General features: G+C 45.1%; 1 protein-coding gene across 1 annotated transcript in view; it reads left to right on the forward strand.

Annotated features, from left to right (window-relative positions):
- glud1a (glutamate dehydrogenase 1a) overlaps window positions 1-17,106 on the forward strand; it is a 75,574-nt gene that overhangs the window by 32,992 nt on the left and 25,476 nt on the right. Inside the window, exons 5-6 of the mRNA XM_084321793.1 lie at window positions 4,842-4,936; window positions 9,657-9,836. Coding sequence (XP_084177919.1) covers window positions 4,842-4,936; window positions 9,657-9,836 — 275 coding nt within the window. The remainder of the gene's footprint in view (window positions 1-4,841; window positions 4,937-9,656; window positions 9,837-17,106) is intronic.

Below are 17,106 nucleotides of genomic sequence, written 5' to 3' on the forward strand. Positions count from 1 at the left end.
GGTATTGAGATAATTTGCTAAGGAGATGTCACTGTTCAGCTTGAGGGAGGTGCCTTTGTAATCTGTAATCTGTCATCGTTCTGAGGCCCTGCCACATACTAGGGATGCCCCGATCGATCGGCCAGCGATCGGTATCGGCCGATATTCAGTATAAATATGAGATCGGTGAATTCCGATAATGCTTTATTTTCGCAGATCGTGAAAACCGATCGAAAAACATGATCCAATTCTTAGCGGAGATCTCACTCGCTGACTTCTCTCTCAGGCACACAGAGCTGCAGCGCACTGCCCCTCCTCCTCCTCCTGCCCCTCCCAGACCCGTGTCAACAGAGGCTCCTATTGCCTCCGGCAAAAGTCTGCTCTAGTCTAGTGCATGCAACCTCTGTGAGCTAACGTTAGCTACCTAGCTAACGTTACTGTTTAAACTAAATGACCCAGTCAACTATTCACTTTTAGTTTAATACATGAGGCATTGTCTAACGGTATCTAGCTGGCTAGCTACTGATAGCTCCTGATATCAACAAATGCTCCAGCAATAGTCGAGTGCATGATACCTCCGTTAGCTCGGTAGCCAACGTTAGCTCACGTTAGCTCACTGTTTACATGAAATGTCCCAGTAAACTAAATAGTTCACTGAGGCGTTGTCTTAACGTTATCTAGCCGGCTAGCTACTGATAGCTCCTGATATCAACAAATGCTCCAGCAATAGTCTAGTAGTGCATGATACCTCAGTTAGCTAGGTAGCTCACGTTAGCTCACTGTTTACACGAAATTACCCAGTAAACTAAATAGTTCACTGAAGCGTTGTCTTAACGTTATCTAGCCGGCTAGCAGTAGCTACAGATAGCTCCTGATATCAATGTCTTATAACATTGATTCGATGCGTATTCGAGCCCCTGGCTTGCATCGCAGTCACGAAAGGGGCTAGCTGAGGGCATGCTGAATGTGATTTGACCAAAGCAGAGTATACACACAGACAGTGGAGCTGTTTGCAGATAGCGAGCATTTTGACTTGTTGGGTGGTGGCGATGTCGCGCAAATAATACAACTACAAGTATGATTATATAATATATATATTTTATTTAAAAAAAATTATATATATATATATATTTTTTTTTTTATAAAACCAAAAACAATCGGTATCGGTCGATATGGCTCATAGACGATCGGTGATCGGTATCGTTGGCAAAAAACGTGATCGGGGCATCTCTACCACATACCTCTCAGGAGTCAGCCTGTTCAAACTGAAGTTCAACTTTATCCCTGTAACGCCGTTTTGCCTCTATTACTGTCCTCCTTACGTTGTATCTCGCCGCCTTGTGTTCATTCATGTTGCCTGTCACAAGCCCGGCATTGTAGGCTGAGGTGCGCACTTTCAGAGCCTCACGGACGGATTTATCTACCCAGGGCTTTTGGTTTGGGTAAACTCTAATTGTGGTAGAGGGGATTGTTTCTTCTACCAGAGTACAGACAAAGTCAAGCACCGTTTCAGTGTACCGGCAGTCATTAATATCGTCTTCTGTGTTATCACGGAACACACTCCAGTCTGTACATTCAAGTGCAGCTTGGAGCGTCTGGAGAACCTAGGCAACACAGGTCAACGTTTGTACAGTATGGTATAACAGAGCCTAGTGTATAGGCAACAGAGGTCAAGGTTTGTACAGTATGGTGTAACAGCCTAGTCAGTGTATAGGCAACAGAGGTCAACTTGTGTACAGTATGGTGTAACAGCCTACACTGTAAGAAAAAAAGCTGCAAGAAAATGGTAAATGTCTGGCATCAATGGTTGCCAAATACTTACTGTCAAATTACAGTAAAATCAAATACATTTACAGATTACAACCTTTATTTAATGGTTAATATTTTGATAAAAGGTAATTTACTGTATTTTTATGGCATTTACACTTAAAGTAGAAAAACAAAAGTAATCTGTAAAATAATAGTGAATTTCCCATGAAAAAAACTTATTTTTTACAGTATGGTATAACAGAGCCTAGGGTATAGGCAACAGAGGTCAACGTTTGTACAGTATGGTGTAACAGCCTAGGGTATAGGCAACAGAGGTCAAAGTTTGTACAGTATGGTATAACAGAGCCTAGGGTATAGGCAACAGAGGTCAAAGTTTGTACAGTATGGTATAACAGAGCCTAGGGTATAGGCAACAGGACACCTGAGGTCATGACGCACAGTTGACTAGGTGGTTCTTCGACGTGGTCCAGGACACATTTGCGTCCACACTGCTCACAGAATGTGGCCCAGAGATCGGATGTCAATGCGTCCTCGACGTGTCTCGAGTGCAGCATAGCAACCATAGCTCTGACTCTCCCTACAACTCACATACTCACATACACACATACACACATACTCACATACTCACATACACACATACACACATACTCACATACACACATACACACATACACACATACACACATACTCACATACTAGGGCTGTCCCCGACTAAGGATTTGGATGGTCGACTATGATTGGCCAAAATTTGCCGTTAGTCGACTATTGGTCGACAAAAAAAATAATAATTTAAAAAAGAAAAAAAGAAAGTATATAATTATTTTATTTTTATTTTTATCATTCCATTTGGGCTGTGGGGGGTGCTTAATGTCTGAAGGAGTCGACTGAAGGCTTCTTGTCCTCTGCAAAAGCATGCAATTGGTTCACTGATGGATACATCTTGATATTTGTCTAGTCTAGTGTGTTCATTAGATGGGTGAAATCCTCTTTCAGTGCCTCTGTGCCTGTTTTTGTAGGCAGTTAGCCTCTGGTATGCGTGCCATTAGTGTTAGCCACGCTTCTAGGCCTCTTTTCTTTTGGAAAGAATGATTAAAAAAAAAGATTATATATATATATATATTTGTTTTTATTCGACTAAGAGGTTGGCCAGTCGACTACGGCTCCTTTCGACCGATTAGTCGACTAATCGACTAATAGGGGTCAGCCCTAACACATACACACATACACACATACATACACACACACATACTCACATACACACATACTCACATACACACATACACACATACACATACTCACATACACATTATATGCAGGTGTATAAGTAGGAATATAGAATGATTATATGCAGGTATATGTGATATGTGGTAAATACAGGATAACTTCCAATTGAATGGGGATCCATACTGTTAACACACTTTGAGATGTTGATACTACAGTTATAGTCATGAGGAATGATCATGGTTACACAGTATTTCAATTATTATCTAATCATTATTATGTCATTTATTTTGCAACATTATGCAGGAGAAAACACAAATAGGCATTTTATATTTCTTTTGGTCCTTCAAAGAAAGGTGTAGGTCTAGTTTTAGGCTGAAATTGAATTACAAAAATGCATTAGCTGAGCTAGAAAATCACATAATACTGTCTAGTTAGTAACTTCTCTACACACTTATGGTTAAAATACTGTGACATTTATTTGTTATTACATTTAATCGTGAAATGGAATACTTGTTGCATCCAAGTTCAAGTTCTTTATTTGTCAAATACACAACAATACAGGGGCTTTGCAGGTAATGACATTTTTGTGTTTCAAGCTCAGACTCTAGATAGTACAGTGCACAATTAAGAAACAACATTAAATACAAGAATGGCAACAATTAGTAGTAGAAGAATAAAAAATTTAGGCGGCTACGTGGTGCAGTGGGCAAGGCGCTCACCACGAATACTGGAAACGCTGGGTTCGCCTGTTCGAGCCCAGCGCTCCACATTGCTTTCAGTTTAGCTGGTCGTCCGTACTAATACACATTGGCAGTATTAGGGGGTGGGAAACTGATGAGTGGGGATCGGGGACAGCGACTCCTACAGGTCGGTTGGTGCGCCTGCGCAGTAGAGCACTCATGTAGATGTTTCTCCATGTGCTAACACCATGCTGCCACTATTGTTCTGTTGTCCGCCAGTTGTTGTTCAGTTCAGTTGTTGCTCTGTATGTATGTCCTGCCTTTTTAATAATGTTCCTTTGTGTTTTATTTTTATTTATTTGATTTTATCCCCCATCCCCTTTCCCCTAGGGGGCTTTTTACCCCCAAATAGGCCGTTATTGAAAATAAGAACTTGTTCTTAATTAACCTGCCTATTCAAATAAAGGTTTGATGATGATGAGTAGAATCAGGAAGCGATGGGGGCGGCGCCCCTCCAAAGCGCAGACCCCTGACGCTGAAAGATTGCGCTGCGCAGGTGAAAAGATGCGACTGCTGTTACCTCGAGTATCGCAGGGGACTTGTGCTATGTATGACTTAGTCCACATTGCAGCCGGCTTGTGGGAGGCAAGAAACAGCGTTCGAGACAGGGGAGGGTTGAATTGGATGATACGAAATTGGGATGGGAAAAAAATAGAAAAATGGGAGAAAAAGTGGATAAAAAAAAAAGAATAAAATGTACAGAAAGGTCTTGCGTATAAATGTATGTGCATATTAAGGTGCAGTGCAGGGTGTATGTGTGTGTGTTCAAGAGTTAAATCAATCAAGACATCTAAACTGACTGGTTCATTTATCATTTATTTGGCATAATTTATAAGACATACTGAAGTACAGGACTACTATGTATTCAATTGAATCGTATGCGTTTGCTGGAACTTTGTTTATAGATACATTTAAGTCTGCAAATTAGACGAGGGGTATTTTTGGAACGATGGTGGATGTGTGCCTCGTATTTCTCACGTTTGGCCCAGTGTGTCGACGTGTTTCCTCCGTCCAGAGGTTTTGTGAGTAGCCGCTCTGTCTCCGTGTCTTGATTAAGGGTTTGGACTGACTGTGCTCTTGTCTGTAATCGGGTATTAAAAGAAAGCTGTTTTGTCGTGTCTCTGCCAGGGCCCGGTATCGATGTCCCTGCACCCGACATGAGTACCGGCGAGAGGGAGATGTCCTGGATCGCTGACACCTACGCCAACACCATGGGACACCATGTGAGTGGCTCCTTCCTTGCTGGCGAGCAGACGCACCAAACACAGCTCCGGTGGAATTGGACGCTAATGAGGGTTACCACCGGAATCGTACCAATCGATTAGATTAGATTCAATTAAAATCTATTGTCATTGTACGGCACAAGTACAGTACACTGAAAGGAAGTTGGCAGAGTGCAAGGTAACAGTAAAGTGCAATAACAATATCCAGGACAGGTGTGTAATATACAGTGTATATGCAGTAATATACAAGTAATTAAATGTAATATTATGTAACAAATATATAACAAAGCTACTGAGTAAATATGTTAACCTGATACAAGTGTAAATACAGTAGTAAGCCATACTGGCTAGCGGTATAACGGTAACCCTATGTAAACAGGAATATATGCAGATATATTGATACAGATATGGATAAATATATATATGGTATATACAGTGTTATTGTACAGTGTTATAGGGGTAGACTACAGGTTGAGGTAGGTATACTAGACCAGACCTGTACCGATACTAGGGGGTGTAAATATTTGACCCCACAACAATTCGATTCGATTACGATTCTTCAGGCAACGATTCAATGCATCATGAAATCTCTTCATTTGACCTCGATTCGATGTGATTAGATTAGATTCGATACATTTTCTATCAGTTAATTCCCCCCAAACAATTTAATACACAAATGTGGCTGGGGGAACTGATTCACTCAGCATGAATGGACTATAGGTCAATAATAGGGGTGTAAATATTTGACCCCACAACGATTCGATTCGATTACGATTCTTCAGGCAACAATTCAATGCATCATGAAATCTCTTCATTTGACCACGATTCGATTCGACCTTAGGATCGATGCATTGTTACACCCCTAACCGATACCAAACCAAAGAGTACAGAAAGAAAGCAGCTTGTTGATTAGAACGGTCGGAACAGTATTTTCATGCAGGATTGTAGCACCACCTCTTTTTCTAGTTTGTCAAAAATGTAGAAATCTTTCCATATATTAATGCTACCAACACAATCTCTTCAGCAAAATGTTTGTTTCACAGCTAGCTACAGTATCATTGTTATGGTGTTGGGAGTATTGAGCTGCCCTGATGGAAGTACCGTCTGTGAAGCAAACATTCTGCAAAGAATTCTGCAAATAACTCAATATTGAGATCACGATTATTTAACACGATTAGTCACTGACTTTGGAAACATCATGTATTTATTTAACTTAAAAAAATTATTTGTTTAAATATAATTCAACTGAAAAACTAAATCATGACCTGGTTTAAAAACATGACCTTGGCTTAAATGTTGATTATCTTGTTTTCATAACCGTTGGAAGCTGTTTTCATATATTAATCCTACCAACACAATATCTTCATAGAGGTTTGTCACAGTATTGTGCTGCCCTGATGGAAGTACCATCTGTGAAGCAAAAGGTCTGCAAATAACTCTGCAAAATGCTTACCATAAAACTCAACATTAATCAGGTTCTGATTATGTTTACTGTGCTGTTTGCATACATTGCTTTCTTATCTTCCGGATGATAAAGCAATTCCAGCGCATGACCTCGAACCCACGGAGCACAACTTATCTGTGTACAGTAGCTCACATAGGAGTGATTTGCAGTGATGCAATCCGTGTGTGATTGTCACAGCTCACCGCTTTTAGAGTTTGAGGTCGGCCTTGTAGTCCCGCCCACTCGTTGACGCTTGTGTTCTATTGGGATCTGTCGCCGTGGTGATGAAGGAAGTGCTGTTTTACGTCTTGCTTCACACGCCATATGAGAGCTGTTGTTGTTCATTGCCAGAAGAAAGACCCACCCGTCCTTTTATGCCAGGGACTCGTTTCCAAGGTAAAACAACTTTTCAAGTATTAAAGGAGCGGCACCTGGGCTGTGTTTGGATTGTCTCAAAGCACACATTTCCTTTTTTAAGGTTCCTTGACTTGGTTCAAAGAGATTTTGACAAGTGAGGCCAAACATCAAGTTACAGGGAAAGAATGTTCTGAAGAATCCCTATGCAGCCTCATGTGACGCCCATCTGAATGCTTGTGGGAACCCCTGGGTTAGTGTCTGGGTTAGTGTCTGGGAACCCCTGGGTTAGTGTCTGGGAACCCCTGGGTTAGTGTCAGGGAACCCCTGGGTTCTTAAGCTTACTGAGCCACAACAGCACCTACCTTGGTCTATGCTGGACTGAGGGAACTATCTAGGGCCTACCGTGGTCTATGCTGGACTGAGGGAACTATCTAGGGCCTACCGTGGTCTATGCTGGACTGAGGGAACTATCTAGGGCCTACCGTGGTCTATGCTGGACTGAGGGAACTATCTAGGGCCTACCGTGGTCTATGCTGGACTGAGGGAACTATCTAGGGCCTACCGTGGTCTATGCTGGACTGAGGGTACTATCTAGGGTTTTCCTTTCTCTATGCTGGACTGAGGGTACTATCTAGGGCAGACCTGGGCAATTACGGCCCACGGGCCACTTCCGGCCCTTTGGGCGTCCGTGTCCGGCCTGCGGTAATTTTTTACAATTGGAGATAATGAATATTGAGCAGAATTAAGTTTAAGTTATCATTGGTTCGGCCCTCCAACACAGTTCAGGTTTCTCATGTGGCCCCTTGTAAAATGAATTGCCCACCCCTGATCTAGGGCTTACCTTTCACTATGCTGGACTGAGGGTACTAATCTAGGGTTTACCTTGGTCTGGACTGAGGGTACTATCTAGGGCTTACTTTTCTCTATGCTGGACTGAGGGTACTATCTAGGGCTTACCTTGGTCTGGCCTGAGGGTACTATCTAGGGCTTACTTTTCTCTATGCTGGACTGAGGGTACTATCTAGAGTACTATGCTGGCTTCAGCATGTCTGTCATGGACTGATATTCCTCTAATCGTTTACAGGTTGCTCTCTTCACTTGGGAAAGTGTTGTGTACTATTGACCTGTAATTAGAAATATAAGTTAAGGTATTTTTGCATTTCAAGTTTATTTGTTTGTTTGATGGACCTCAAAAGGCAATAAATGTGTGTATATACTACGCAAATTAACGGAAGCGGATACGGACTAGTTAGCCTAGCTTAGAACTCCAGGAGAGGTGTTTTTGGCCAACAGGCTAGTGGTCCATTGTGCTAAGCTAGGCTAGCTTGCAGCTGGATAACTTTCTGAACTCACAGAGAGGAAACTGGTACCTATGTTCTTGTCTGACTCTGGAGAAGATAGTAAGCACATCTCCAATAATGTTGAATTGTTCCTTTAAGCCTCTTCTCCAGAGTCGCCTTTCTCCCTCATGCCATCTGTAAGCAGCGTTTCACCAAAACAAATTACGTGTTTCAACTTAGATGCCATTCACTTCCAATTCAACTCCCAAACGATACCAAAATAAAACTTCAGAGATTCCTAACATGGTGTAGTAATGTAATCCATGAGGGAGATTTGTGTGTTTGTGTGTGAAATTGGTGCAAGGAGAGCAATTGTTTTGTGAATGCGGCGCGTTGATTTGAAAAGGCTCAACTCTGCTGTTCATTCACCAAAACCATTGCCTTTGATGCTTTAATGAAGCAGGATGACGCATACATGTCCTTCATACAATACGTTACACTGTAGTGTAGAAATCTCTTGATTTTGTTTCTTAACCCTTTCACTACCACACTACAGAAGGTTAACCTTTCACTACCACACTACAGAAGGTTAACCTTTCACTACCACACTACAGAAGGTTAACCCTTTCACTACCACACTACAGAAGGTTAACCTTTCACTACCACACTACAGAAGGTTAACACTTTCACTACCACACTACAGAAGGTTAACCTTTCACTACCACACTACAGAAGGTTAACCCTTTCACTACCACACTACAGAAGGTTAACCTTTCACTACCACACTACAGAAGGTTAACACTTTCACTACCACACTACAGAAGGTTAACCTTTCACTACCACACTACAGAAGGTTAACCCTTTCACTACCACACTACAGAAGGTTAACCTTTCACTACCACACTACAGAAGGTTAACACGTTCACTACCACACTACAGAAGGTTAACCTTTCATTACCACACTACAGAAGGTTAACCTTTCACTACCACACTACAGAAGGTTAACCTTTCACTACCACACTACAGAAGGTTAACCTTTCACTACCACACTACAGAAGGTTAACCCTTTCACACAAAGAGGGAAAAGGAGAGGGAGGGAGGGAGAGAGGGAGAGAGGGAGAGAGGGAGAGAGGGAGAGAGGGAGGGAGAGAGGGGGAGGGAGAGAGAGGGGGAGAGAGAGGGGGAGAGAGAGGGGGAGAGAGAGGGAGAGAGAGGGGGAGAGAGAGGGGGAGAGAGAGAGAGAGAGAGAGAGAGAGAGAGACTGCTTTTGCTAGTAAATTAATTATATATGTTTTAGATAGACAGATATAGTATGTATATTATATAGTATATGCAGGTTGCAGGTATATTCGGACAGATATGGATATATATATATATACACACAATACGAATAAATACATATATGTGGTATATACAGCAGTATTGTACATGCTATCATACAGAGTTATATGGGTTATAAGTAGGTATATAGAAGGATTATATGCAGGGATATTCAGACAGATATGGATATACTGTGTATATATACAGTATATGCTGTGAATATAAATGTATTATATATACGGTATATACAGCACTATTGTATGAAGAAGATTCTCATATGAAGACTAATCTCTCTCTCTTCCTCTCTCCGGCTCTCCAGGACATCAACGCTCACGCCTGCGTCACCGGCAAGCCCATCAGCCAGGGGGGGATCCACGGCCGCATCTCGGCCACGGGGCGGGGGGTGTTCCACGGCATCGAGAACTTCATCAACGAGGCGGCCTACATGAGCCAGCTGGGCATGTACCCTGGCTTCGGGGACAAGACCTTCGTCATCCAGGTAGAGCCCCTCAGAGTCTGGCTATTCCCATCATGTCACTGCCATTGGCTCCGTGCCGCGCTCTTACAGGCCGTCTTACCCCACGGATGCGCGCCCGTCCTGGGCATCGGTCAACCATGGTGCTCCCACCTAAGTGGGAGCACCATGCGCCCCAGCCGTCCCCTTGGGCCCAGGAGAACCATGCGCTCCAGGTGTCCCTTTGTGCCCAAACTTAAGCACTCTCCCGGGCCTCGCAAGTTCAAGGAGCTGCCCTTGTCCCCCCACCCTCCCTCCATTCCTGGCGCAAAATGGCCGCCGTGTGAATATGGTCACTTCAACTGAGTAGAATATTACATTAGATTAGATTAGAATGTATTGTGAGCCTCGTCAACAAGGCTCGGGACCCCCACTGACACCCCCCCACTGACTTACATTAACACACCCTTTCTGGACTATATATATACACAATCAAAACTCTTCATACTTCACTGTTCATACTTAAATATTCCATCCCACTGGGGCGACAGTGGCTCGGGGGGTAGAGCAGTCGTCTGGCAATCCGGAGGTTCCCGGTTCGATTCCCGCTCCTCCCGGGCAGCGTGTCGATGTGTCCTTGAGCAAGACACTTAACCCCTAATTGCTCCCGATGAGCAGGTTGGCACCTTGCATGGTTGCCTCCGCCGTCAGTGTGTGAATGTGTGAGTGAATGGGTAAAAATGTGAGTAACAAATTGCAAAGCGCTTTGGATAAAAGCGCTATATAAAAAAGCAGCCATTTACCATTGTTATTTTTATTCGAATTAGTGTATATACTCGACCACATTGTGCACAGTTATACAGCCCTGGCCCATTTCATTTTATAACTATATTCTATTCTATTGTACTTCTATTTTAATTTAGTTTACATTCTATTTTATTCTGTTCCACCTTTTTATTTTATTCTACCGTAATTGTCTGTCGCGCCAAAAACGACCAAATCAAATTCCTTGAGAGAGAGAGAGGGGGGGGGGGGGATAGTGAGAGATAGAGGGGAAGGGAGAGAGATATAGATAGATAGATAGATAGACAGACAGACAGAGCGAGAGATAGAGATAGTGAGAGTGTAGTAATTCCAGAGAGACAGTAATTCCTTGGTTATTATAGTAATTACTTTGAAAGGCAAGTGGGCGATCTGCCCTCCTTTCTCTTCGCTGTGTGTGAGCAGAAACACAGTTACAGAACACGGTCAGGAAATTAAACCCACTCATGGGATTCATTTATTGATTTTTTAATCATCTGCTCTACAGGTTGACATAAAGTGATAGTTCAGATTTCTGGACATTAATTGGTATGAAATACTTGCAAGTAGTGTAGTTGATAATAATAATAAGTTGATAATCCACATCTTAACATGCAGGCAACAGCTTCAGTCACCAACATCTTAACATGCAGGCAACAGCTTCAGTCACCAACATCTTAACATGCAGGCAACAGCTTCAGTCACCAACATCTTAACATCACACGGCTGTTCCAACATGACTCAAGTGTGGAAATACTGGAGGACCAGCGTTTAGCTTTTGGTGACGGAAGCCGTCCTGTCTTCCCTCTCCTTCACCACCTATCCCTCCCTCCCCCCATCTCTCTCTCCCTCTCTCTCTCTCCATTACTCTTCACCACCCATCCCTCCCTCCATCTCGCTCCCTCCCTCCATCTCTCTCCCTCCCTCCATCTCTCTCCCTCCCTCTCTCTCTCCATTACTCTTCACCACATTTACATTTAGTCATTTAGCTGACGCTTTTATCCAAAGCGACTTACAAGTTCTGTACGACAAGCCATCAGGAAGGGCACAACTCTATCAGCTGAGCAACAATGTTCATCAAAGTGTTGAGTGCTACAGTGTAGGTTAGTTTATTAGGACAAGTGCATGACAGTACGGTTAGTTAGGGTTAGATTTTTTTTTTTTTTTTTTTTTTTTTTTTATTCAGATAATGGTTGAAGAAGTGCGTCTTTAGTCGACGGCGAAAGATTGGACGTGATTCGGCTGTCCTAACTGGGGTGGGTAGTTCATTCCACCATTGTGGGGCAAGGACTGAGAATAGGCGACTTCTCTTTGATGACCCTCCCGGAGCTTGGATAGGAGTAGGTCTGAGGCGGCCAGAAGATGCAGAGCGTAGGGGTCTTGAGGGTGTGTAGTTAGAGACCATTGACCGGAGGTAGGCGGGAGCGGTTCCCTTTGCCGCACGGTATGCTAGGTCGAGGGCCTTGAAGCGGATTCGTGCAGCAATGGGGAGCCAGTGCAGGTCCCTAAGAAGTGGGGTGACATGGGCCGACTTCGGTAGGTTTGAGATCAGGCGGGCCGCTGCGTTCTGAATGAGTTGAAGAGGCTTAGTGGCAGTGGCCGGGAGGCCAGCGAGCAGTGCATTGCAGTAGTCGAGGCGGGAGATGACTGTTGATTGGACGAGGAGTTGGGTGGCTTCTTTTGTCAGGAAGGGGCGTATCCTTCTGACGTTGCTCAGGAGGAATCGGCAGGTTCTGGTCGTCGCTGCGATGTGAGCAGAGAAGTTCAACTGGTCGTCGAGGACAACACCAAGGTTCTTGGCGGTCGGGGACGCAGTCACAGCTGCATTCTCGACTGTGATTGAAAGGTCGGTTAGGGGGGAGGATTTGGCCGGCAGGTGGAGCAATTCTGTTTTGCTTAGGTTCAGTTTGAGGTGGTTGGACGTCATCCAGGCTGAGATGTCGGACAGACAGGCCGAGATCCGCACAGAGACGTGGATATCTGAGGGAGGGAAGGAGAGGAAGAGTTGAGTATCGTCGGCATAACAATGGTAGGAGAAGCCATGAGACGTGATAATGTTACCCAGTGATTTAGTGTAGAGGGAGAAGAGAAGGGGTCCTAAAACCGAGCCCTGGGGGACACCCGTCCGTAGGGGGCGGGTGGCCGACAGGGTCCCTCTCCATGACACTTGGTAGGAGCGGTCATTGAGGTATGATGACAGCCATGTCAGCGCAGAGCCAGCCACTCCCATTCCTGCGAGGGCCGCAAGGAGGATCTGGTGGTTGACTGTGTCGAAGGCTGCAGATAGATCTAGGAGAATCAGGACAGAGGAGAGGCCTTTCGCTTTTGCTAAGTGAAGTGCCTCTGTGACCGCAATGAGGGCTGTCTCTGTGGAGTGACCAGTCCTGAAGCCTGACTGATTAGGGTCTAGGAGGTCATTCTGTAAGAGATAAGTAGTAAGTTGGTTGGATACAGCACGTTCAAGTGTTTTAGAAAGGAAGGAGAGAAGAGAGACAGGACGGTAGTTGCCTATGACAGTAGGGTTCAGGGTTGGTTTTTTTATGAGCGGCGTGACTCTGGCTTGTTTTAGGGAGGTGGGGACCACCCCCGAGTTGAGTGAGGAGTTGATGGTTGCAGTTAGGAATGGGAGGATGTCTGGTGCTATGGTCTGGAGGAGTGGGGAGGGTAGCTGGTCCAGCTGGCAAGTAGTCGGACGGTTTGACGTTACCAGTGTCAGGGTCTCTGCTTCTGTAATGGGAGAGAAAGATGACAGAGTGAAGGATGAGGTTCTCGATTCAGCATTTGGAATGGGTGGGGGTTGGGAGAAGGAGCTGCGGATGTTCTCCACTTTTTCCTCAAAGAAGATCGCAAAGTCTTCGGCAGAGAAAGATGAGGGAGGGGGGGGTGGGGGGGGAGTGAGGAGGGAGGACATGGTAGCATGCAGTTTGCGAAGATTCTTGGCAGAGGCCTCGATCCTATGGTGGAAGAAAGAAGCTTTGGCATTAGTGATGGTTTTGGAGAATGTTAACAAGAGGTTGTGATATGTGTCGATGTCAGCAGTGAGGCGTGACTTTCTATACTTCCTTTCAGCTGCTCTCAGGACCTGTCTTTGTTCTCTCACTGGATCTGTCAGCCATGGACTGGGTGGGGAACGGCGGGCAGGTTTCTCAACGAGGGGACAGAGCTTGTCGAAGGAGGTTGCCAGGGCTGAAAGGAGGGTGGAGGTTGCCATCTCTGTGGAGAGAGCAGAGAAGGTGTCACTCAAAGGTAGAGCGGATAGTATGTCAGAGGAGAGGGTGGAGGGGGATAGGGAGGGCAGGTTGCGTCTGAGTGAGACTGTTTGAGTTGGGGTGAAGACCTTTCGGTCTCGCTCCCTCCCTCCATCTCTCTCCCTCCCTCTCTCTCTCTCTCCATTACTCTTCACCACCTATCCCTCCCTCCATCTCTCTCTCCCTCCCTCCCTTCATCTCTCTCTCCGTTACTCTTCACCACCTCTCCCTCCCTCCCTCCATCTCTCCCTCCCTCCCTCCATCTCTCTCCCTCCCTCTCTGTCTCTCTCCATTACTCGTCACCACCTATCCCTCCCTCCATCTATCTCCCTCCCTCCATCTCTCTCTCTCCATTACTCTTCACCACATATCCCTCCCTCCATCTCTCTTTCCATCCCTCCCTTCATCTCTCTCTGTTACTCTTCACCACCTATCCCTCCCTCCCTCCATCTCTCCGTTACTCTTCACCACCTCTCCCTCTATCCTTCCTTTCATCCGTCCTTCTCCTCCTCCACCCTTCCTCCTTCCATCCAGTCCCTCTCTGCTTCCATCACGCCCTGTCGTTGATGTCCTTGCTCTCCTCCCCTCCCGCCATGCATCCTTCTCTCTCTCTCGCTCCTTTTCTCTCTCCCTCCCCCTCCTTCTCTCCCTCTCTCTCTCCTTCTCCCTCCCGCCCTCTCTCCTTCTCTCCCTCCACCTCTCCCTCCCCCTCTCTCTCCCTCCTTCTCTTTCTCCTTCCCTCTCTCTCTCCCTCCCTCCCTCCACAGCTCTATACTTCTAGTCATCCCTCGTTCTTCTCTCTCACCAACATTCTCATCATCATCATCCCCCCCCTCCGGGCCCCCCAGTCTTTGTTAGGCCATTAGACCACTGGATGATTGTGTGATGAGTCACAGTGGGAAGAGAGTGACTCAACTCCACTGAAGCCACAACAAAGGAGAGTTATTCACCCTCCACTCACTTGCGGGTTAGCCGCTCTGCCCCTAGTGGCGGCGCACAGGAAATGCACTTTCCATCTACGACACACACACACACACATCTGTATGTCCTTGTTACATGTTGATCTAGAAAATGAAGGGATATGAAGTGAGGAAGTAATTATCCCCCTTCAGGATTTACACCACACTCCTACAGTACTTCATTATGCTGCTTCAGAGACAGAATCCAGGAAATGAGCGCCCATATATGCCATGGTCACCACCAAATGAGAGAGAGAGATTCATCCAAAATGGACATTATACAGAACATGTGGGTTTGGAGAAGAAAAAAAACACTGCTTGACCACCATTGACCATGTTCACACAGAAGCCATTTCCTAAAGGAATCTCAACCTGAGCATGCGATAAGAGCAGCATAGGCGCAAAATGGCCACCGTGTGAATATGGTCACTTCAACTGAGTAGAACATTAGATTATATTACATTAGATTAGATTCAAATGTATTGTCATTATACAGTACAAGTACAGTACGATGAAAATAAGTTTGACATCCAACCAGAGTGCAAATGTAACAGTAAAGTGCAATAGTAATATACAATGTACAGGTGATTACACTGGGTATAAAGATTAGTACTGTGGGTGTACTAGATATGTGGATAGATATATGGTAAGAATAAATATTTATCTAAGGTATATACAAAATTATTGTACATGCTGTCATACAGAGTTATATGGGTTATATCCATGTGTATAAATAGGTATATAAAAGGATTATATGTAGGTATATTCAGACAGATATGGATATAGCCTATGCAGTAAATATAAATATGTATATGTACAGTAGTATATACAGCACTGTTGTACATGCTATCATACAGAGTTATATAGGTAGACAGTAGACTATAGTATGAGGTAGGTAGTAACCATTATGATTCCACAGCAGAGCATAACACGCTATGTGACAAGTGTATCCTGTCGCTGAAGCCCACAGCACATGCTAGCACAACACACTTAGCCACATGCTAGCACAACACACTTAGCCACATGCTAGCACAACACACTTAGCCACATGCTAGCACAACACACTTAGCCACATGCTAGCACAACACACTTAGCGTCTTAGCCACATGCTAGCATTAACACACTTAGCGTCTTAGCCACATGCTAGCACAACACACTTAGCACACTTAACACACTTAGTCACCTCCCGGTTGGACTACTGTAATGGAGTCCTGTTCGGGGTACCCAGCAAAGCCCTGGACAGGCTCCAGTATGTCCAGAACTCAGCTGCCAGGGTTCTCACTCACACCAAGCCCTGGCAGCACATCACCCCCACCCTCATCCATCTCCACTGGCTTCCAGTCAGGTTCCGCATCACCTTCAAACTCCTGCTCCTCACCTACAAATCCCTCCATGCCCTCGCCCCCCGGTACCTGTCTGATCTCCTCCACCAGTACACTCCATCCCGGAACCTACGATCCTCTGATCTAGGTCCCCTCTCCATCCCTCGCACCAGGTTACGGACTTTTGGGGACAGAGCCTTCAGCGTGGCATCCCCTACCCTCTGGAACTCTCTCCCCCCCGAAATCCGCAACGCCCCAACCCTGGACACCTTCAAATCCGCTCTAAAAACACACCTCTTCACCAAGGCTTTCCCCATCAGTTAGTTTTAGATTAAATTAGGTCCATTATCCCCTACTTTCCCTCATCCCCTTTTCCCCCTCCCCCCCCCTACTTTCCTTGCCCTATTTTTTGTCCTGATTGTAAAGCGACCTTGGGTTCTATGAAAGGCGCTATATAAATTTGATCTATTATTATTATTATTATTAGCCACATGCTAGCATAACACACTTAGCCACATGCTAGCACAACACACTTAGCCACATGCTAGCATAACACACTTAGCCACATGCTAGCACAACACACTTAGCCACATGCTAGCATAACACACTTAGCCACATGCTAGCATAACACACTTAGCCACATGCTAGCACAACACACTTAGCCACATGCTAGCACAACACACTTAGCCACATGCTAGCATAACACACTTAGCCACATGCTAGTATAACACACTTAGCCACATGCTAGCATAACACACTTAGCCACATGCTAGCACAACACACTTAGCCACATGCTAGCACAACACACTTAGCCACATGCTAGCACAACACACTTAGCCACATGCTAGCACAACACACTTAGCCACATGCTAGCATAACACACTTAGCCACATGCTAGCACAACACACTTAGCCACATGCTAGCACAACACACTTAGCCACATGCTAGCATAACACACTTAGCCACATGCTAGCATAACACACTT

Source organism: Notolepis coatsorum, assembly GCF_963971535.1.
Source record: "Notolepis coatsorum genome assembly, chromosome: 9".
Lineage (NCBI taxonomy): Eukaryota > Metazoa > Chordata > Actinopteri > Aulopiformes > Paralepididae > Notolepis > Notolepis coatsorum.